The sequence below is a fragment of the Anas platyrhynchos genome, chromosome 15 (assembly GCF_047663525.1).
Source record: "Anas platyrhynchos isolate ZD024472 breed Pekin duck chromosome 15, IASCAAS_PekinDuck_T2T, whole genome shotgun sequence".
NCBI lineage: Eukaryota > Metazoa > Chordata > Aves > Anseriformes > Anatidae > Anas > Anas platyrhynchos.
This window is the reverse complement of record NC_092601.1, coordinates 8,767,891-8,791,857: the sequence shown is the minus strand read 5'-3', so window position 1 is coordinate 8,791,857 and position 23,967 is coordinate 8,767,891. Positions and strand designations below refer to the sequence as shown.

Here is a 23,967-nt window from a genome sequence, read left to right as displayed (position 1 = left end):
AAACAAAACAAAACAAAACAAAACAAAACAAAACAAAACAAAACAAAAACCCTTTTAATAACTTTAAGAGAATTCTGTCTGGGAGTTCTCTTTGATGCTGGGATATACGAATCACTTTAGAAATGTCAGTTTCACTGTAACTAAAGTTTACGGCAGAAAGATGTCCCACCCCAGTATCACCTCCTGGATCAACTTCAACACCCTGGGGGTGCTGTCATGGCTCTCCTAACTTAGTACAGCATAAATCTGGCTCTGCGTAGCTGAAGGGACTAGGGACAGGGCCCACAAAGCTGCCAGTATTTACCTGATTGCTCTGCTGCCTGAATGTGGTCAACATCAAGTTTCCACTGAGTAAGGGTAAGTCCTTCCTTGGCCAACTCAACTAAATTCTGCAGGTTCTGAACGTCCTTCTGGCTGTGCGATAAAGATTGCCCATCTTCTTCAGGGCCTGATTTGAATTCATCAGAAGTTTGGTCTCTGACCTTTATGCAAGTGGGATCATGAGAACTGAGGTCAGGCTGAATTTGCTGAGATGCTTCTGGTTGATCGGATCCTACTGATGGTGGAACGTTGTCTGGCTTCTCTGGCTTCTGATTCTGATCAAAAAGGGGGGAAAAAGAGACCAATAAATTAGGTCTTGTTGTATGTATCACATGAGCTCAGAATATCGTCTCTAGTTCATACTTTCAAAACATCTAGTAAAGGATTGCAGAATGTTCCCTGGGCTTCTGAGGCAAAAGCTCTCTGTAGTTTTATGAAGGACTCTCCAAGGAAAAGACAGCTCTAAAGAGAAAAAGAAAAAAGGAAACTACAACAGAAAATGCAGAAAAGGTGGTTTCACCAGGAGCATGCCTGTGCAGGCAACTGGCAAGTAAGGAGAGAGGATGGTGGAACTGTTCCCACTCCGATATCTAAACATTTCATTAAAGCTGGAGCACCTGGCAACAGCTGCAGCTGAAGCTGTCCAGGTGCTTCTGTTCAGAGATCTAAAACATTTTTTGCAGTCACGTGTAACAAAAATCAAACTTTCACCCGTGAGTTGATATTTTCCAGGTTTGTTCTACTTCCCAATAAAAACAGTTTTGTTTATTTCTAAGTAGAAATAGAATTTTAGAAATAGAAATGTAGCTGTTTCTTGGAATGGAAGGAATCAGATGGGAAAACACATTGTTGCCAGAATTTTAAAGGCCTTCTCACTTTTTATTTTTAAACTTTTCTGGCAGTTTTTTCTTTGACCAAAAGGTCAAAGATCTTAATAGAATGGAGCCCCTCTGCTACAGCCCTAGTTGGGGATAAGCCAATGAAAAGCTCTGGGATTTGACTAAGGAAAAAGTATTAAACAAAGTACCTATATATGCACAGTAGTTTTTGAACAGAAGTACAGAAAAATCCTTCCAGGAAGCAGTGAGGGAAGCAAGAGAAGTGATACCTGTCTTCTCAGAGAGCAAGTATGTAATAAGATGAGAGATTAAAAGACCTTTGTCTCCTTCTGTAGGAACTTTTAATAAAAAATACAGAACACTGGAAGAGGCAGGAAATCCAGATGAAAAACAGAATGAAACAGTGGAACTGAAAATAGGATCAAAGCTCATGTGCCAAGAGCTTGTGGGATGCACAGAGAAAGCCTGAAGTGCAAATACTTCACAACTGCGGGCACTCCCACCTTCTCCTTGGTGAAAGGCAGAAGTATCAGTCTTCAGTTTAAACTTTTCACCCAATTCCTTGCTGTCTGAGTACAGCACAGAATCACACCGTATCCCAAGTTGGAAGGGACCCACAAGGATCACTGAGTCCAACTCCTGGCTCCACACAGGACCACCCAAAAATCAGACCGTGTCTGAGCGTGGTGTCCAAACACTTCTTGATCTCCAGCAGGCTCAGTGCCGTGACCACTGCCCTGGGCAGCCTGTCCCAGCGCCTGACCACCCTCTGGGTGCAGAACCTTTCCCTAACCCCCAGCCTGACCCTCCCCTGTCCCAGCTCCATGCTGTCCCCTCAGGTCCTGTCACTGTCCCAACAGAGCAGAGCTCAGCGCCTGCCCCTCTGCTCCCCTCATGAGGGAGCTGCAGGCCGCCATCAGGCCTCCCCTCAGCCTGCTCTGCTCTGGGCTGAACAAACCCAGGGACCTCAGCCACTCCTCACATGTCTTGCCCTCCACTCTCAAAGTTTTATGCCCTTCTCATATTGTGGTGCCCAAACCTGCATGCAGTGCTTGAGATGAGGCTGCACCAATGCGAAGAGCAGGACGTGGGCAAGGCATCAGAGCATGGCCACGATGGAACATGTGAACCAGGCTGCTGTAAACACAAACAAGCTAGTGGAAAAATGACTGGGATACAGACCCTTCACTCAGTGCTCTGTTCCCACCCATTTTATTTTCTGAAAGGTCAAGGAATAGCATGGTAACATGAGCCTTGGTCTCATCTCCAAAAGCAAGAAGTGCAAGTTCAAGATCCTAAAACCTAACTGGGTAAGACAAGGGGGCAGTACAGGAGCAGTGAGCATGCAGAGGCAAAGGGTCACTCTTTAAATACCAAGTGATGAAACAGAAGAGTTGCAGGGCAAAGGAGCTAGGGCACATACACACTAGAGCAAGGTCAAAAGTGTCCCACCTGCACAGGCTTCCAAGGTGCAATCGCAGGGGATAATCCAGCGGTGTAGAATAGTTCAGGGTCACAAGGTCCTGTGAGAGCACTGATATTCCACAGAAAGCAGTCCCTGCTTTTGGGCAATGGCAAGAGCCAGGCTGCTTTCCCAGATTCATCCTCCAAAATCCTGCTAGAGGGAAGCCGAGGGGTGGGAGGGAATTCAGCCTCTTCTACAAGCAGCATAGCTACCCGCTCCTGGATCCTCTTGCGGGTCTTCTCTGGATCCTGAAGTAGTAATGGTGGAGGTGTACTTGGGCCTCGTTTACGCCGTTTTTTATCTTTAAAAAGAAAAGGAAGAGGAACCCAGATAAACAAATGGCTGAACACACAGGGCTCCTTCAGGTGTTGTGGTCAGTGGTGACCAAAACGCAGCTGCAAGCTGAACATAGCTCTTAGGATTCCTGCAAGGAGTCTGAAGCCTCATATTGCCCCTTTTGGAGAAATTAACTCCAGAAAAGACTGATTCCTGTTTGCACTGCTCTGCTGTCTATTGGAAGATGTCACATCTCTACAAAAAGTGACCATTGTGGAAGCAACTGCTATCTACATAGTCTACCTCCTAGACCCACAGAATGGTGCCTATGAGTTTTGACTAGATCCTGGTGCTTCACAAAAAAGAGAGAGGAAAAAAAAACAACACCAACTATGAAGGACTCTTTTGTGTCCTGGTCTCTGATGATGACGAATCACAGCCCACACAACCACTGCAGAGCTATTCTTTGGCAATCCTGTATCTTACTAGATTTGTCTTACTAACACCTGACCCCTAATCCAACTGGAAGTAGGAGACCTAAGCAGGGTTGTGAAGAGTAAAGTCCCCCCCTCTATACAGCATGCAACACTCCACTGGCAGTTATCTTCCTTTCTAAACCCTTTTTGCACATTGAAATGGTAAAACACATGCTCAATGGCATGTAATATATGCAGGTCTACTCTAGAAAGAAAACAGAGATGAGACAAGGCTGAAAAAGCTGCATTGATCCAGGTTGCAGCAGAATGAGTAAGAAAAAATCTACTGCAACAGAAATAACAATGCTCTTTTTGTGTAATTTCTTTTCAGTTTCACAGCTTACAAAAAACAACAGCTCGTCTAAAGAATATTTTACAGTTTCAAAACAACCAATCAGTGGAAAAAAAGCATGAGATTCATAAGGTATTTCACTAAAAACCATGGACATGCCACAACCTTTCTTGACTGCATTTGGATTTTGCACATTGCTAAACTCTGACAGCTTAAATAAAACAGAAACTGGGCTGTCATCCCTCCTGTACCCAACAGGAAAGTTCAAGTGCAGAGCAGGCTAAGTTACACTACTTCTCCAATAACACAGCCTTTGACACTAACTCACTTTAACACATACCTGATCCTGGCTTCCATTTGATTGGCAAAGCAGCCACTGGTTTCACGTTTGTAACTGATTTTGCCTGTTCCTGCTTTTCGTGCTCCAACAGAGAGCGTGACATTGCCATAGCAACCAGCAAATCCTCATCCTTAGTCTCCATTTTGGCCCTCTTCTGCTTGTTCTTTGAGTCCTCTTTGGAGGAGCCTTTTCGCTTTGACCCGCTTGGTTGATTGCTGAAATACAAGAATGCAGCAGGAAGCCCAAGTTATTGTGACTGGATCAGAGACAAGAAACACTGAGCATTCCAGAGAAGCTGCTCTGCTTCCTCAGAGAGATTCCCATATCCGGAATAATGAGAAGCTATTTGCAGTACCTTCTTCCCCAGAAGAGAGCAAAAGATTCCTTAGCACCTATGGAATTTAGAGCAATTTTGAGAAAATCTTATTTTGAAAAGCTAAGAACACAAGACCACAAGAGTGATATAAGTTGTGTGTGCTTTTTAAACATCTGTAATCTCTATCCTAAATGCTTTCAAAATGTGTATCAAAGGGGGAAAAAATAAAGTTGAAGCAGGGTAAAAACAAGATCGCCAAAAAAATGCTCTCCCAGTCTCTGTTTCCTTAGTGTACAGGCAACAGTCCCTTCTCAGCACAAAGGGACTTACAAGCCCTCCTACAAATTCAGTCAGGCACAACTTGCTGTACTCTGAAGATTCTGCTCAAATCCAAGACAACAGATGCAGCTCTGCACCTAGCACGTTTCCAAACATCAGGTCTGCTTCCTCCTTAGCTCGAGGTGTGAAGCTCATACATCCACTACAGCCACGAGCTGAGTAGCTGAGCCATTGGCAAGACAGATGCTCGGGAGAGACTGCAGACACTCGTACTACGTGTTCTGCCTAATAAGCTCAAACACACCATTCAGCTTGACTGCGTAATTGCCTCACGGAGCTCATATATTTCTGACAAAACAGTGTAAAGTTATTTATTCCCCATTTTGCTCCTGCCTGCTGATTTTTAAAGTCATCCACTACCTGACCACTTCTGAAGGAAAACAACGTATTTTGTTCCAGCTAAGTGCCACGTTCTCCTCTCGTGGTACTGGGCCATGGCTCTGCTTGACATTCTTTGGACTTGGGGACCCCCAGCATGTGTCTGCCTTGCTTCTACAGTTCTGTCCCAAGAACACAGGGTCAAGTTCTCTCAGGACAGAGCCAGTAATCAGCGTATTTTATTTTCACCAGCTTACCTGGGAAACTGTAGAGGTGCATCACCAAGCGTGGACACCTGCAACTGCACTGCCTGAAGAAGCATCTTAGGGGGAACATCCATCTCGACAGCACAGCGCTTCAAGTGACTGACTCGGCTCTGGGGGGTTTGGAATTGCTTCCCACAGATGGGACATTCAGGGACCAGTGGTTTGCTGGAGGATGACATCTGCGCATCTTCCATCTCATCCAGACACCTGTGAGACAACGGCACAGCTTTAAGGCTATCCATGCTAAGATTTAAGCCATATTAAAGAAAAGGAAGCACAATCATCTCTAATATCTGCAACAGGCAAAGAAGCATCCCCTGAAGAAATAAGAATTCTGTACCCACTGCTGTGATGGATATGACATGTAACAGATACACAGAATTACAGCCTCACAGGCATATTAACAGCATGTTGCTTAGAAGCAAGTACAAGTAATTAACTTCTTTAATTTCTCTCTGTGTCCCTCACCTAATCCCTCTTTCTGCATTGATTGTAACATTCCAGATAATTTCTAAACCACCATTAAAAACAGAATCATGCTACCTGAGAAATAGTAGGTCTTCCTCACCCAGAGCATGACTATTTCTTGTCCTTCTTAGTGCTTTTGTAGGCATGACGAAGTGCAGTGTTGAGAATGAAAGCCATTTTCAAGTCAGATACCTCACTTGACAAGGTCAGTGTTTTGTGTCACAGAAAGTAAGAGTACTTAAGAGTGCAGGATAACGAACTTCTAATAATTTCTGGTATGCCAAGACTGTTTAAAAGTTTTAAAGGTTCTTTTTCTGTCCTCTCCAAAGAGATACACAATGTTTGTTTTCTTTACAAAGCATGTTATAAAAAGCCCTCCCTTATTATGGAATGACACACAGAACCTACACGTAGAGCTGTGTAAGGGAACATTCATCTGACGTACTAGGACTGGTGATTACAAGTTTGCTGGTGCGCCTATCCACCTGCAGCTTTACATCTCACAATGAAGACTGCTATCAAAAAATCCACTGCCACTATAACCCTGTAGTCTCATCCTCAGATTACATGTTTAACAGTTCAGAAAACAGACTTAATTTCCAAAAAGCATTCCTGATACACTGTTGTTGTTCTATGCTGTCAGTCCTATCAACCAGCAGTAAGTATCTGAAGACAGAAACAGCAGTAACACCTCCGAAACTGCAGCTGCAGACAGTCCAAAGAACACCAGTCACTCAATAGCAAGATGTATGCTGGATCAAACCAAACCATTCCTGAGTCCCTTAAAGTGCCTTAATGAAGCACGCACAACTGTTCACGTGTTGTTTCTGATCCTTTCTCAACAGAGAAGCACACTTACAAAGAGCTATCTGCGTATAATACACTAACAGTACTTGATGTTTACCACCAAGGAAACTGTTCAGTTTAGGGCATTGATACCAATGTAGTTGCACATCATTCTGACAAACGAGAAGGCAGGGATGCCTTCCCTTAGCCTCTTCACTCTCACTGCCAAGCGTTGTAACACAACTTAGGCATCGTTCTGAACAGCATCACTTTTCCCTCTGCAAACAACTCCGGTATGCAGTGACAAAGTTACATTCTAGCTGTCCTTATACAAACAACTTTTAGCTAAATAGGGCCAACATTACCTTGCTGGCTAAAACTGGGGGTCCTCATTAATTTTGCTAGCCACTTCACAATCACAGCCCCTCTGCAGCACTACTGATGAAAGCAGCACTGGCTTTAACATGTTCGTGCAGAAGCCCTGCAGGGTGAGACAATCAGCCCCTGTTTTGAGATCAAATGAACTTGCTAATTCAGGCCATAAAAGTCAATGTCACCACATAGACTCCCCTGCTACCGGGTTCTAGAATCGCCAAGCCGACCTAACGGTCTGAGGTTAACGGGGAGAGGATGCAGAAAGGACGAATCAAGCTGGCCCTTCACCTGTTAACGTGCTGCTCTCGCCGTGTCGAGTTCATGGCTGAGAGATCCTTTTGGCAGATCTGACAAAAGAACAAGCCTGCATCCTCCAGGACTTCCTCTTTGGTTTCCTGCTGAAGAGCCAAAGCCAGAGCACCATCATGCTGCACGGATGGAAGATCGTGGATATCTGGCAAAGAAGGGAGAGTTAACTAAGACAGAGAACCAAGAATCCTGTATGGAAGCTGTGGAGCTGTTATTTTTGCCATTATTACACTAGCCACACAAAAGTCAATTGCAATCTTTCTCTTGCATCTTTACACCTGATCTCTCATAAAGTAGCGTACAAAATGCGCTCCTTAAACAACACAAAATTGCACTACCCAGGGAGCAGTAGGTGGTGATTTATTCATAGTACATCACATGTCAGAGCCAAAGGGGGTTATGCTTTGGCTAAAGTTGCTAGGGAGAATGCGGGATCTTATACATAAGGTACTAAACACAGCAGATTTTGTGTCGATGCAGAACCAACAGAGTCTTGACCTAAAATAGAATGAAGGCAGAGTAAAATTTTTGTGAATTCAATGCATCTGCATAGAACACATTACCTTTGTGGAAATCTTGGAAATCTTCCAAGGATGGGGTCAATCTATGAGTCATATTTACCTAACAGCTACCTAACACTGTCCCAAGGGAAGGACGACAAGGCTGACTGATCCTGTCAGAATCAAACCTGTTTCTAGGAAGTCAACTATCCCTCCAGAATCTAACATGAGATTAATTCGGCCTCAGAGAAGAGCTGGGAGAAAAGCACAGATTGTCCTTTAACAATTGAGAAAGCAAGTTTACTCAGTGATCTCGAGTGATTTATTCCGTGCTGCAAGCTGAGCCACTAGGCTAGCTGGGAACAAAGCCCAAGAATCTGCACTGCTTTTCATGCAACCATTCTAACCAGCCCACAGCACTCTTTCTGCACGTACAAGAGCTAACGGGAGAAACGTACCATTCTCTGGTGAGTTCTGCTCCTGGCTTTCATCAGGAAAATCCCCGCTGGCTACAGACTTTGGCAAGCTATCGTCTGTACTGTGTTTTAGCTGCTCAGGTGCCACTCTCTTGAACTGCTGCATTCTCTCCACTACCAGCTCTGCTACCCGTGCCTTTGGTCCTGCGAGCGGCGGCATCTTTGAGGTGGGTGAAGAGCAGGCCCCTGGCTGTGTAGCAGGATGGAAGGATAATGTAGTCTGGGAAGAGCCATTCAGAGCATTTACTAGAAGGGAAGAAAACACCAGAGCTTTACCAGTCAGTATTGAACAAGTAGCTGAGCTGCCCAGAGAGCTGGGGGGAAGCCTCCCCCAACAGCAGGCTGAGCCAGGCTCAGCTTTGCAACACTTATTCTTAAAAAGAGAGCTGAACAAGGTGCTTGGCTATTACATGGCTTTATACTTGATAACTATAGTAACAGCATCACACTTCTGTGCCACAGTGCAGTTTAAATACCTCTGTATCCCTTTTAGAGGATGGACTATTAATGAAGACCTCACCTGAAGGTCACTAGCAAGGGCAACAAGCAGTGCAGCCCCCCTCTTCTGTCCCGTGCTTCCTGCTGTTCTTCACTCTGATCTCCAAACCCGAACTGTGACTCAAACTTTCAGGGTCTGAGATGAGGAACCAGGAGTCCCGAAGAGAGGTGGTAAGAAGCAGCAGGCAGAAGTAATGCCAGACTGCCATCTCAGCACGCCCCTGCTCTGCTTTGAGGAGTCCTGTGCTTACAGGACTCAGTGCAGTCAGCAACAGACACTTAAGAAAGGTTATCAGGACAGGACACATACAAAGTAATCCCTCCTGGCTGACCTTATTTATCAGTTTAAGTTTCTGTACTGGTGACTGCATTCTGGCCATCACATTCAATAACTGCTGAAGGACCAATCCTTTATCAATTAATTCACATTTTTCTTTACTCATTTATATTTTTAACCTCGACAACATCCAGAGGCAATTTATTTCTCAATGTAACAATGCACGGAGTGAAAAGGCACCTCAATATGTTCTAGACTTACTTCCAGATGATTTGAGACTGTTTTTCTAAGTTCTGATACTGTACAAATCACTGAATAATGACTACCTAATGCTTTTTGCTAAGGCTTCATCTTACTAAAGAACACCAGCTGCCTGCCTCTAGTGCAGAACACACTGCTAAGTTAAAACCCTAGATAAACCTAAGCAGCTAAGTGTAGATGGAAACACAAGATGCTTCAATGAAAGACTTCAGTTCACTCACCTGTCAGAATCCTCTGGCTACAGTCACTGGCTGCTGTACTCAGCTGGCTGGCAGGGAAGGGGCTTATCTTTCCATCCCCTTGCTCAGTCTCACCACTACTACAGGCGACAGTGTCACTGTTTTCTTTGTGCACCAAAGCTTTTTCCTTAGGACCCAGATCCTGAGACAAGTTTGTTCTCTTTGCTGCTGGAAAGAGGTGATGGTTTTGGCTCGTGGCAGCAGCTTTGCCTCTTCTTAATTTGCTTCTTGCAACAGTGCTCTTTGACCTTTTCTGGGCCTTCTTTGCTGCCTCAGCATCCCCAGGTTTTTTCTTTGCTCTACCCAAAATATTTGCCCACAACTCTTTAAAATCATTGTCCTGTTCATCCATTGGCCTGCAGGTGCCAGTAACACGGTGGCCTAATGCCACTGCATGGACTGGAGGAGAGGGGAAGATACCAGAATCAGCTCAGGTTTGCATCCTCCACAACCTGTGACTTTCACCAAGTCCTTTCCATCCCTTCAGAGATCTCCATTCTCCAGACTTCAATGGTCAACACAGTGGGCACTTCTCCACTGTCCCGACAGTTCATTCTTCCACACTTAATTCGCAGCCATTTCGTAGAGTGTATTCTCTCTTCAAGCACCCCACGTGCTTTCACATGTAATGCACTGACAAGCTGGTTCTTCTGAGCTCTCTAGACCAGAAGGTAAGCACTACAGTTTGTGCAGACCATGCACAGGATGTGCTAGGGGCTTCAAAAAGACACTTACTGCAGCCCTGAAATAAAGAAATAAAAAGGTGGTTATGTCAGATGATGTATGCAGATGCAGTATGGGAAAGGAACCCTGAAGGAGAAGACAATTTGTATAAAACAGTAAGATTAGCAAAAGCACATACTGAGTCAAAACACGCTCACACTATAATCGTACTACAGATGAGCACAAGCTACCTTAGGAGAGAAGAGGAAAACTTCCAAACTAGGTCTCTGACACTGGGTTGGCTTTTGGCCTGGGGCTCAGGATTTGAGATTGTCCATTTTTTAAATGCATTCATCCTTACGTTTATATAGCACAAGATCAAGAAATGCAGCAAAGGAGAAAAAAAAATCCTTCAGGTCAAGAAGCGATTCTGGAGGTGCTGTGACAGAGATATAGCACAGAGGATAGCACAACCTCATTTTGACAAGTAAGTAAAGGGAATTTTGTATATCCAGAAGGGTTTTGGGTATGAGTAAGAAGAACTCTATCAGGGATATTCATCCCTTCTCTCTTCTTACATTCATGGCCTGCTCACATTGTGGATTAGCTCTCCTGCTAACTAATACTGAATTCCTCCTATGAGTACTCAGTAAACCATGGCAGTGACCGTGTTTCACAAACTGCTGTCAAATACACCAGGTAAACGGACTAAAAAAATGATATTTTTAAATGAGTTTCTTAATCTTTTTCAGCTACAGTAAGGATAGCCACACTAGCTAGGGATTACTTGGAACAGCACTAGGTACAATATCCAGATGGAAATGTCATCAGACCCCAGGCAACACTAAAACTAGATCTCTATTCTTAGACTTTTTGATTGTCCTCTTCTTCCTAGTCCTGAGTTCACTACGGCTCTGGCCGTTTTACCAGAGGTTTTATATTGCTCCCCAAACCTATTTCTTTCAAGCCTAAAACAGTGTTTCACTTGGAATGGCAGCAACTGCGGTTCAGTTTCTCCAGTAAAGCTCTGGGCACCGAAAGACTCAAAAAGCAGGAAAAACACATGTGAGATTGTTTTCTCAAATGGTTTGGCTGCAGACAGGCAAGGCTAAGGAATGCTGGTTACACACTTTCATGGGTCAGCCTTTCCTATAAGCAATTACAGATGTTAATGGATTTATTTATTTTAAACTCAGCCTCCCAAACCAGCAGAGGATTTTGCCGTGAATCTTGGAGTCATTTCCTGTTAGAGAGAAACTGAAGTTTTATGTAGCCAGTTCATAAATTTAATTTTCCTGGACAGAATCTTGGTGTAGTTATCGCTGTAAATTGACCATTTTCTTCTAAGTAGGAGACAGCATGTGGAGAAAAACAGAATCTCACATCCTCCACGGCTATAGATACTTCTCACAGACACATCTGTACTGTCGTATTACTTACAGTCAGTTCCTGATGTTAAATTTTGAAACAGATCTGCACTTTTGTGTTTGCAATCAATGTCCAGTACCCCAGGTAGACCAAGTCAGACAGACAAACGATGCAAAACTAATGAAGAGTTTATCTGTCTTGCTCTTCCCTTTCAAGACTTGTATTTACAGGTTCCTCCAGCTCAGTGTTTCTGATGCTGCTGTTAGTGGTGTACCTTACAGCCAGCTTTGGCACCAGGTCATAGAGCTGGAGAAGTAATAGCTTTGAAAACTATTTCTTTCAGTATAGCATTCAATTCATTTTGGAAGGTTTTAGGACTCTACAAATCACACAAGCTGGTCAAATAAAATAAACAGCGGCACTTACCTATCCACTTAGATGCTAAATCCATACCTGGCTGTGGCCTTCAAGTAAATGTGGATCATCGCAGCAGTACAAAACGAGACCAGTAAGAATGAAAGATGGAACCTGGAAAATGAAAGGAAAAGGTGAAATTTAGGGTGCGTTGCACTGATTGCTCTTTTTGATCAAGTTCCAAGGTGCAGAGGGAGGGAGCTGGGAAGAGCACATGCTCCAGTGGTGCCAAGTTCTGCTGCTTCCATTGACCTGGGTCCTTAAACATGGAGGTGACTTGCACACAGCGCCCAGCACTGTGCCCCCCCTGCACCCAGCAGCACTGCACGGTTCTGCAGAAAAAGCCCAGAAGGCAGAATGGGTCAGAGGCTGGGTAACGCACCAAGGAACCTGGTCTGGCCCCACAGCCAGCCCTGCTTTGAACAGCGGTTTGGGCTAGAGACTTCCCAAGGCCAGTCCCATCAGTCTGCACTCGCCTTTCTCATTTGGGGCTCATTTTGTTTCCCAGTAACTTCCTTGAAACCAGAACCTCAACGTTTCATTCATAAAAAAAACACCGGTGTTTATATCATAAGCCTCTACCCACACCATGCCACCACCTTTCTGACCCAGCTGTTTTTAGGGTCACAGGCAACTACTGAATTCTTGGAGTTCCCTGGATTAACTGAAAATGCCAAGAGGAAGTACACTATTTCATCAATTCTCACTTCGCTTCCTTTTTATTTCCTTGACTGTCCTTTGTTGAGGCAAGGAGCACAGGAACTCCAAATCTACTCTCTTTGGACCCCTCAATATTTTATTAAATTATATGTATCCCGTCCTCCGGGGTTTATTCTCTAAAAGAAGAGTCCCTGTGTTTTCTCTTTGCCCAGGGAAGCCCTCCTGGTCCCTAACCATCTCCATCAGCACTCCCCGAACCTCTTCACTCTCCCTTTTTTTGGGGTGCTCTGAGCAGTACTGCCATCAGCAGCCTGCTGACTCTCCCAGTGAGGACGTTACACACTGTTCACACTTCTTCAGCCAAGGCCTTGCTGATCCTAACATCTCCTTTTACCTTTCTCTGAAAGTGCCTGCCTGCTGAGCAAAGTTTTACCTGCACAGAGATACCTTGAGCCCTTTCGGTCTCTGGCATCATTAATGTGCCCTGTAGGATTTCTCTCTTTCTTCACCTCTGTGCCCCACAGGTTCAGAACGAGCCCCTGGATGCTCTTTGTGATCCTTCCATCAGTTTCCCCTCTCAGACCATCAAAATAATTCTTTACCTCGTTCCTTTTCAAAGGATTTCTGAGTAAGCTGTGTTAATTTGTTCTTTATTTCCTAATTTGTTGCCAACAAACCACTCCATCAGCCTTCTGAGGCAGCCTCCTGGGGAGACCTGGCTCCCATGCTGGTAAGATGCTATCAGGTTAAAAATGCATGATGACAGACATCTGCAAAGAATTCAATGATCATTTCAACCAGTTTAATAGGTACATATTAAACACTTACAGGCTTGTAATTACTCAGTTCAGTCACAGAATCCTTCCAGGAAATGAAGAAAATGGGTAAAATATCTGCTATCCTCCCAACACCCGGAGCAGCTTCTCTTTTGACAACTGAAAGCACGTTTCTACCAGCAACTCAACCACTTGAAGTATCTCTTCTGAACTCCTGAATGCACATCTGGGCCTGTTTACTTACTGCTTTTAACCTGTGCACTTGCTCCAGGAACAATTCTGCCACTTCAGTCTCCGAGAATACGTTATGGCCACAAATTGAGGATCAGCGCTGTCTGGGCCTGGCCAGCAGCACCCAGCAGACCCAGCCCGTACCTGCTCCCCTGCCGGCCCCCAGCTCTGCCTCGCCACATTTCCTCCTCCACGACCTCCCCTGCAGCTGGTCGCTAACCGAAACCCTGATGCCACACGCCGTTGTGCTGGCACTGGGCGTTTCGTCGCCCCCTGCCCTTCTCCTTTTTTTGAAATCTGCAGGAGGAAGCCGTGGAGGCTGGTAGCAAAACGTTCAGTCAGGCCAGTCCAAATACTGCAAAGGGAAAGAATTTCTCTCGTGTTTGCTCTGGAAACCACACCGGGAGAAATCCCCTAGGGATTTTTCCTGACTAAAGCCTGTAACAAAAAAAATCTTCCTACAGGTTCCCACCACTTCCCATTCCTGATGTAGAAGAGCATGTGCACAGGACAATTTTCAGAATTTCTCTGTTTTTAAACACTCCACACATGACCCTGCACCAGCCAACACCTTTATGGCACAGGGTACCTTACAGAGACACAACGTGAGAGCCACACAGGGCATGTTCGCTTTGCTTGAAGCAGGGCAAAAACGTTAACGCTGAGGACAGCAGATCTCGGTCAGCGAGGAGCAAACACCTAAGTGCAGAATAGGAATTCAAAGCCGGGTACCAACCCTCCTGTCCTGGCCTCTGACAGCTTTTCCATGCCAGAAAAGGGTAATAAAAACAGATGTGGAAATACAGGAGATGATAAATGAATTCAAGTCTATGTAAGCAAGAAAACGATAGCTAAGTAAGCACAATCAGACTAACAAGCAATCTTAGCAATGACCAGTAATGATGTCTACCTGACAATACCCCTTACAATACCTTATATCCCATCGGGGTACCATGCTCACGTTTCTTTTAGAGACTACACCTCCCCCTGCTAGCACCTTGTACATATGGTAAAGTATTTTATGGCCAATAAAAGCTTTATCCCATTCTAGGCATGAATTTTAAATCACTACTTACATGACAAAATGCCTCTCTAGCTTTCAAACGCTGGAGAAACTGACCTTAGTTTACAAAGCACTTCACCAAAATAGGAAATTTTTATTTTCTACCTCCTCTGGAAGGATAAAGGGGAAGTGACCATAAAAATAAAAATAACGGTTGCTCAGGTGCAAATGCTTGTCGCTTGTATGCAAACACAGCAGCATACAAATAAGAAATGTATGCAGCTGGTGTTTCAAAAATGCTTATTTGATGTGATTGAAAGCAACAGGAAAATTATTAATTTAAACAGAAACATACAACTGAGAATTAAGGACTGAATAAAACCATTTCACTGGAGGCCCAAAAATCAATAAAGAGAACAATACTTACTGAGAAGTAATTTATTGTTCAGTGCAGAAGAGAAGTAATCACAGTAATAATAAAAATAAATGTAAGAAAATGGGATAGCACTGAACATAAACAAGGAACTGTAGAGAAATGAAAAGGACATAAAATTATGTAAGATTAATTTTATGGTCACAAAAGTTAAGGACTTTCAAAAAGAATCTTTGGTGTACACCAAAAACGAGAACAAAGACCTACCAGGGCCACTGGGTGGTGAGAAAACAAACTGTAGAACTGTCAATACTAACTGAAAATATGCAGAACTAAATCTCTGCATAAATATCTATGAGGAAACCCACACATACGTTATATTCTACAGAACATCCTATGGTGCCTGGACCCGTCCCACAACGCTGCTGAATGGAACCTACCCCAGCTAATCCAAAGCGTGTTCGGTAGCGGCTACTGAAGATATTTCTGCCAAGAGATTCAGATCATTTGCAGGCAGAGTTACAGAAAAACGGGCTAACAGCTCTCTAGGCTGCTAACTGCGATTTTTCACAAGGACAATTAGGGAAGCAAACACCCATCTTTCAGACTGAGATCAACACCAGGCCGTTAAAGAAATGGCTTATATGGGAATTGATGACTAAGGACGGATAATAAAATTAATACCAATCAACACAATTTTATGAAAACCAAGATCTCCTACGTTAAGCTAATACCTTTTTAATGAGGCCTCTGTGTGCTAACAGAGGTGTAATTCTTTTGTAAACCATTAAGGAAGTACCAAGGGACAAAATGATTAATTAAAATAATTCAGAATCAATACAACCCACATGTAAAATGATGAAAACATAGCTAGCTAGGTTTCAAAATGCAACTACAAATAGCAGTTCATTGGGAGCATATGTTTCTGCTACTGTCCCACAGAGATTCGCTCGCGTTTTTCTATTATTTAGGCTTAGGAAACGAGATTGAAGACATACAGCACCCATGATCAAGCTGTCTGGGAGAAGGGAACCGTGAGATGCTGCTGATGACAGACAGCAACAGAACGAGGCAGGCACTTGGCAAATGAGCAGAGACCTCAGCACAAAGTCACTGCTTCGGGACAGGGCCGCACGTAAAGGACAGGTACGGCTGTCTGGGAAGCAAGGAGTCCGGAGAGGTGTCACCACCAGGGCAGGTCCCTGCAGGACCACACTGACACCACGCTGTAGCAGCAAAAAGGCCAAGCTTCCTCTACACGTGGTACCAGCGACAGCGGCGGTGAAATTTCAGATCATCACTCATAATTTTGTAGATAAAGAAGGGAGCAATCACAGTTATGGATATTTATGGCAAGAAAATCAACTGAATGATTAATCAGGAAGTGAATATAATGAGAAATAATAATGTTTTAATGTTAAACGTTCAAGCCATTTCTTTTCAAGGGGACAATGTTATTCTAAAAGGCATAAAACATTTGGGGGACGTTCACTTCAAACAATACAAGTCCTACAGATACCCTTTTCTCCCATAAAGCCCATCTTCTGATTTTAGCTTATTATCACAAAAGCTAACTACAAAGTGAAGCTTAGCACAGCATCTTGGTGTCCCCACATTATCCAAGAATCCTAACAAGCTTGCTTTGGAAAGGTTACCACACTCATCGTGGATTTCTGCAGGTGACCTAATCATTTACTTCCTCCACTAACTCTTCATTAATTTGTAACAATGAATAATTTGCCTTCTTTGCAGTTAACATCACGTACAGGAGCTGCAGCACAGTAGATAATGCACTGCCTTGTGAGTACGTTGCCTGATGATGTTTTCACACTATCACCTCTGTTCTCCATATTCCAGAGTCTTACACAAACAGGCTCAGTTTTCTGTCCTGAAAACGCATTTTTACATTGATTCTTCTTAAAATACCTTCTCCTTTCATGAAGCCAGGCCCTAGACCTCGCCAATATCCAGATATATCGTCAGCTACAGACCTGATGGGAGCTGTCAGTGAAACCCTGGCATGGTGTCAGTGATGCTGGGGATCTATTGCAATTATTTATAAACGCGTGCCTCTCGCAGCCACATCGCGAGGCAGCTCACAAACACCACACGGGTCCCTCTGACCGATATTATTTCTACAAACCGCCCCAGGGCCTCGCACACAAGCGAGGACCCCAAAGCTCAGCCTGAGCTTCACCGGCAGGTAACGAACGGCTTAATTCTGTGACTCGGGACTAAACAGTTTAATTCCGTGATTCTGTACCCAACACTTTAATTGTGTGACTCTGTAACGCTTTAACCCCGTGCCCCCTCCCGGATCCCCGCCACCAGCCCCGGCCCCGCCTCAGCGCCGCCATTTCGCGGCCCCCCTGCCCGGCCCCGCCCCCCGCTGACGTCACACCCCGGCCCCCTCCCTCTCCCCCTCGCTCCCGCCGCCGCGCGGCGCCGGCGTCATGACGTCACGCCGCCCCACCGCCCGCCGCCCACCTCTGCGCTGCGCCTCGTGCTGCCGCCGCCGCTCCCGCCGCCCCGCCGCCCCCGCGGGGAGCCCCCCGCCGCCCCGCCGCAGCTCGGCGCATGCGCGGGGCGCCAACCGGCTCCCTTGCCCTGCACCGGAGGCCGACGCGCATGCGCGCGGCAGCGCCCGGCGGCGCCCGCGCAGGCGCGGACGGCGGCGGCCGCACCCTGTGTGCGCGTGCGCGCCGGGTTCCCGCCACCGGTTGCCATGGCGACGGCCCCTGAGGCGGGCTCGGCCCCGGGCAGCCCTGAGGTGGCCGCCGGGGGCGGCCGAGCGCCGGGGAAGCGGCGGCAGCGGGCACGGCCCCCGCCCGGGGCTGTGGAGGCGGCCGCTGGAAAGGGCTGCTCGTGAAAAAGCAGTAGCAAAGCACGCAACACTTCTTGTTATTTAAAAAAAAATCAGTGGAATTTATAGAAATATTAAATACATGGAGCTAAGGAGTGCATACGGCACACCTGCCCCTGCCCACCATGGAACTGTGGTGAAAAGTCACGTCCCTGTCCTCACACGGAATTTCCAGAGCTACAACTAAAGTCCGTTAAAAAAAAAAAAAAAAAAAAAGCCTGGTATAAGAAAATTGTGAAGTCTGGGATAAGGGCAATGCTTTGAGGTTTTAATAAGCTTGCCCCATGGAAATTCGAGGTGAGCAGTTAGCTCGAGCTTCTACAGAGCTGATCTCTCAGCATTGACATTTTATTTTGTCCTTTATACAAAGTGGGAGTAGAACAGGGAAATGGATGCCATTTCTTCATTAGTCAGCTTAAGCCCTGACACCTCACAGTAGCGTGGAGTTGCAATCAATAATTATTTCCTCCAAATGACCAATTTATTGTGGCTAGATACTAAAAGCACCAGAGAGAGAGGGTGCGTGTATCCTCACAGTGCCTTTGCCTTTTCAATGCATATTTTGTGTTGAACTCAGGATTTTATTCCTCAAAATGTGGTATGGACATCGTAAGAACCCAAATCACTCCTTGATAACACTTCTTAACAGGCCAAGAGGCAGAGAGAGGAGGTTTAGCAACAACAGAAAGCACTGTGGCTGTCATTACTATCATTACTACATTACTATCAGTTTTCTTCAAAAACAAAGTAAGCATTTTACTAAAGAAAGACAAAGCACTACTTATTGTGATCAATATGGTGTCCCCTTTACACATAACATCTCCTCTCCCCTCCCTCCCCCTATAATTAGATCTTAATCTCTATTTTAGCATAACCAAAAGAAATGGATATTGTCATAGCATTGCTTGGTTGGAAATCTTACAACAACAACAACAAAAACCTGCAACTTTTAACACAGAAAAAGCTACTTAGGCACCATGCTTTTTCACTTCCCACAAAGCAATTCATTTTTTAAGCCGTGCTAAATTCAAGCAATACTAGCTAGAAGACCTCACATTTTTAGCAAAGAATTGGTGCCTTTGATTATTTTGGCAAGACAGATCAGAGCATTTTATGCACTGACTCTCCCCAGGAGGTGCAACGTGCCCATGCCAGTATGAAAGAACCCAAAACCGATATGAAGAAATCCTTTGGTTTGTGTCTTTCAACACTTCGGCTAGTTTATTCAAGTTCTCTCTGAAGTTACTACACTTTATGGGAATTAGGAGCACTCTTAAGAAAACCCTGCAAGAACTTGCAAGCAAACATTGCACAAACACACTGAAGAATACTCTGGTTATAATGTACTGAGACACCATGTAGGTTCCACAAGAACTAAGCCGAGTCGCAGTAATATTCATTGCACAATACCATAAATGCAAAAGCACCAAATATGTAAAAGAATAAACCAAACTAAGCACCAGAGAAGCAGAAAACTTGATTTAGGGAAGAGAGCTCCATTATCCCAAGCAACCTGAGCTTTGCACCCATGTCCCTCACCGGTGTTCTTCCAAGAGGTGAGGCAAGGCAGGGGCCAAGCAGGTGAGGCCAACCCAACAAGCAGCCCACGTCAAACCTCAGCCCTCCCCAAGCCCCAGCTCACAGTCCCATCCTCCCAGCTACAACACAGCTGGCATCAAAACTAAGGTAGGAGACTTGGAGGGGCATCTCTGCAGGCTGCAAACCCCAACACATGCTACTGGACAGAGAAACTTCAAAGTGATGCTGAGCACAGCAAACGCACACATCTGCAGCCAGACCAGCCTCTGCAGCACAGCTTCCAGGCAACGCTGCAGCCTGACTCTTCTACTGCATTTCGCATAGACGAATGCAATTTTCTGTTCTAAAAGTGCTGAGGCACCAAAGAAAAGGGCACCTCGGAAATGTGAAACACAGAACATGTGCAAGCACCTGTTTTTCCACCACTTGAATCTTTTAAAACTTACTGTGTTCAGTGCAAGGAGCTTGCTGATGTTCATAAATGCATCCTCTTAAAGTCTATATTGAAAAGAACCAAGTAAATTGTGGCATTACTAATACAGATCCACCCAAAAGCACAAGTATTTAATAGTATGAACCAGCTACCAAACATATTTATTTCACAGGGCATTTCAAGGCCTGTAACTATTCCTAAGGCAATAAGGACATAGTTGCTGCAACAAGCTCTGTTCACTATTGCACCAAATGTCACTGAGAAGATGCAGCCAGACCGAGGGAACCAAAGCAGCTCTCCCAAAATCAGGCAGCCGATCAGAGGCACTGTGATTTTCTGTGTGGACCTACTGGTCTTTTGCTAACAGTGTTTTAATAATTCACTTTTTCTTCCCACCAGGGCACTGGTCTGTACCAGAGGCGACCAGGTAACCCCTTCCCAGGCAGGGAGTGCTGGCTGTCCTGCCTCGATGCAGGGAGGTGGAAGAAAACAGTTTCCTGCTGAACTTCAGACAGAAGGAGATGGCTAAAAAGCGCTTGGAGCAACGACATGGGACGGGAAGGATGTTCTGTGCTGGTGGGGACTCAAAAACCAAAGAGGTAATGAAAGCACAGTAAGGCAGAAGCAAAGATACTTTGATAGACATGCCTAAAGCACATGCATAGGGCCACAGAGCTTTAAACTCTACTGTGAAAACCTTGGCTTGATTTACAATGTGCTTTGGTACCCTCTTGTGAATTACAACCCTGTAGATGCAGGCAGAGCCCCGATACACGTTGCAAATGACAGCATATTTACTAGTGGTGCCAAGTTTCTCTGGAGGAAACTACTATTATGGAACTCTTGGGCACTGTTGTCAGTTCTAAAATATTTTTAAAAGCAACTGCTTGAAGTCATCATGCAATTATATTTACAGTAAATGTGTAAACCTGTGCATCTCCATATCTATGCATGCACATGTTACAGATTATATATGTGTACGTACCTTTATCCCCACACTCAGCATTTCTCAAAATGTGTTTCACTTTTTTATCTCTGCTGAGTCTGACGGGCAAACGTACAGACCTGTGTTAAGGCTTGTAATGCTGGTGGCTCTTTGGCAGCTTCAGATGAACTTTTTTAAGCTTTCAGTACAAATTGGTTCAATTTAGGTCAACAGTGATCAGAGAAATAGCCAAGAGGGCCAATTCCAATGGCAGTGGGGAAGGACTGAGTAAAGTTTACTTTTTGCATTAAAGTTATTACATTAATCTGTCCTTCATGGAGTCTCATGGACGTGGGCCATGCTCGTCAACAAAGCTCACCACAACACTCAGTGCACAACACTGAGTCTTTTGAAAAGGCAAAGCAAAAAAACACCATTAGACAAACAAACAAAAAAACCCAAATGTTTTGATTTCTTTAGGCATATTGCAAGACAACTTAGAACACTTGTTTTTCCAAATATCTGCTAAATCACTTTAGACAGAAGAAGTCCAGCAATTGAGATACATTAGCAAACAACGCTCAAGTTGAATCTCCCTCTGCTTCTAGACAGAGCACTGACTTTCCGAGTTTCTAAGAGTTTAATTTGGGACAGTTCCATTAAGGCTTTACTTAGTGATTTACTTTTGGAGTAGGCTTTATCCCCAATTACCCCTCATTTACTTGGGCTGCAAAAGGGGAAGAACCAAGTTTTGTTTGGCTTCATGGCCTGCTTCCTCGTTAACTGCTATTACCTGACCCCAAATCCCTTGCAAATAACATCCTGACATTTGGAGTAAAGTTGCACGGATATGCTTAATGGGCAATTCATTATGATAGCTTTTGCCATATAGATTTAAAAAGAGGAGGGAAAGTCTACTTCTTTCACCAATTTTTCACCCTTCCTGCTGTATGTAAATAGATTAATGGCAATGTGACAGTCGTGAGTCCTTACAAGTTTTAAGTACTTACAGAAGCCTGTGGTCCCTGCACTGCTGCCAACCATTCCATTTGGACCGGGACTGATGGCATTTTTTTTCCCCTTACCCATTCCCACCTGCTCACAGTCCAGACTGCTTCCAGGAGCAGTGTGTGTGAATGAGCTTGTGACTTGAGAAAAATTTCCTGCTAGAAGGTGCTCCAGCTCTGACAGCAGGAGACAGCACCAAGGAACATCCTTTGGTCGTGGACGAGAATGGGAAAATGACAGCAGGAAATTAATGGCAGAAGAACTCCCCTCATAGCTTGGACTGTGCTGCACCCACAGCATTGGTCACAAAGTGCTCTACAGAAGATGAAGGTTAAGTGGAAATGGGGAGGGTAAAGGAGAAACAAAATGGTTCTGAGAGCAGGGGGAGAACAGATGACTTTGTCTGGAAGAAAAATTTCCTGCTGAGGAGAGGAAAGGAAGAACTGTGCTCAGCCTGCTCCAGTTAGGTGAGCTGTTCTGAGTGTAGAAAGACAGCAAGACAGATCAGAAGGGTCATTTTAGCACACCGTCCTCTTCTTCCTGAGCAATAGAGGAGACAACAATCTGGAAAAGAAGGGTAATTCCAGTAAGCAGCCAAGCTCCCAGGTCTTCTCTGAAATCACAGGAATTTTTGAACCTAGGTTCTACTGAGAAAGCGGATGATCTCACCGATAAGGTTTGGGCAGACCCAGAACCGCCCTGGGAAGAGTTTTGAAATGAACAGGGTGTTGGGCAGGGTGCTCTGAAGGCTCCCGCTGCATTTATGGTGTCCCATCCAAACCCAGCAGGTACCTGTCTTTATGCCTTTGGATCTGGGAGATTTGTTTCACGTTGTGCTGGGATTGTTGCATCCCTAATCCAGACTGACTGTGTTTCTTAGGGAAATTTGTTCAGACTATGCAGATCTTATTTGTACAATAAGGATATTTCTGAATTACTTCACAAGGAAAGCGGGAGGATTAACTGATAATTGTAAGACACTACAGAAGTGCTAAACATTATTAATGGCTCCCAAGTTTTCTTCTTTTGGAAACAGTGGCCATTTCTTCCCATAATGTTTTAAACAGTTGCTGCTCAAGGAGCTTAGATTGCAGATTCCTGGCCTGTGGTTTGTCCATAAATCATAGACCTGGAGCCTGCCCAAGACACTCTCGATAGTCTCAGCAGGAAGTCTGGACGAAAGCAAACTCTTCTCAATCTGGCCCAGTGAACTACTTTATGGGCCGGTCCAGTTTCAAGGTCCTGAGCCAGACGTGAGAGGGATCCTGTCCAAGTTTAAAAGCACGAGGTCTCGGGAATGTCCTTTCAAACTGGATTTCGCTGTCTATAAATATTTTCCATCTTCTGCCCTGGAGGATAGAGGTTTGACTCAGCTGAAGAGACTGGGCAGAGCAGCAGAGGAGGCCACGCTGTTTATCACCAGAAGTCTGTCAGCACATAAAGCTTAACTTGTAGAAAAAAAATACAAGAAGGACCCAATCCACACTCAAAGCCACTTCTGAACAAAACAATGTTAAACTGCTGCCTGTCCAAAGTCCCAGGAGAAATCAAAGAACAAAGTTTTCTGTACGTAGCGGGGTTCGGCACTGTTTACAGCCAGGAACTCAAATAAGCTCCATGAGGTTGTTCCAGTTTGGAGATCCCAAATTCCATCCCATGGGGAAGTCTGGGGAAGCAAATGCAGAAGCATGGGACAACCAGCCTGTGCTGATGGCTTTCGAACACAATTCTAACGTGCTGCACACTCCTGGAACTCATGTTTTGCCTCAACATGCTGGAAAAATTAGGGATCTCTGCTCTCACTTCAGGAAGAGCAAAGGCTGGATGGAAACTGGTTAGCAATACAGTGCTTTGAGGATAACTCCAGACCTAAGTGGAGAAGGTGGCAGCTGGAAAAGCACAGCTCAGCCACCACAAACAGCACTGAAGTTCTGATGCAGGATCCATACAGGCCTTCTCTACTTGCACAGCATGTTTTGGCATCGTGTAGAAAGTGAAAAACCTTACCTGTTGTGTTTGAAACAACTCGTCCTTTACACTGCTCTTTTACCAAAAGCCTCTGCTGCGTTCCGTGCAAAGGCCCTTTCAGAGTCAGTCATCTCCAGACCAGCTTTCGAGCAACCTGCCTGCATTCCTATCAGCACATCAGTTTGTGTTCATCAACACGATGCCTCTACCTCTCCCTTCTCCACTAGGATCATTGTTAGCCGTGTATAAAAACTTCATACAGCAGCAATTTCTGCAGGTCTTGAGTAAAAGGGAAAGCCGAGACTA

At 44.9% G+C, this 23,967-nt stretch overlaps 1 protein-coding gene across 3 annotated transcripts in view; it reads right to left on the bottom strand.

The window, feature by feature from the left end:
- SLX4 (SLX4 structure-specific endonuclease subunit) overlaps window positions 1–17,564 on the bottom strand; it is a 31,693-nt gene extending 14,129 nt beyond the window's left edge. For all 3 annotated transcript variants that reach the window (XR_011803493.1, XM_038187127.2, XM_072023708.1), the window contains exons 1-9: window positions 17,413–17,564; window positions 11,895–11,996; window positions 9,420–10,179; window positions 8,145–8,408; window positions 7,166–7,331; window positions 5,240–5,455; window positions 4,010–4,224; window positions 2,613–2,926; window positions 305–596 (exon numbers count right to left, since the gene is read on the bottom strand). Coding sequence is in view for 2 of the 3 variants with exons in the window: in XM_038187127.2 (XP_038043055.2) it covers window positions 305–596; window positions 2,613–2,926; window positions 4,010–4,224; window positions 5,240–5,455; window positions 7,166–7,331; window positions 8,145–8,408; window positions 9,420–9,789 (1,837 nt within the window). In the remaining variant the exon portion in view is untranslated. The remainder of the gene's footprint in view (window positions 1–304; window positions 597–2,612; window positions 2,927–4,009; window positions 4,225–5,239; window positions 5,456–7,165; window positions 7,332–8,144; window positions 8,409–9,419; window positions 10,180–11,894; window positions 11,997–17,412) is intronic.
- Between the last annotated feature and the right edge of the window lie 6,403 nt (window positions 17,565–23,967).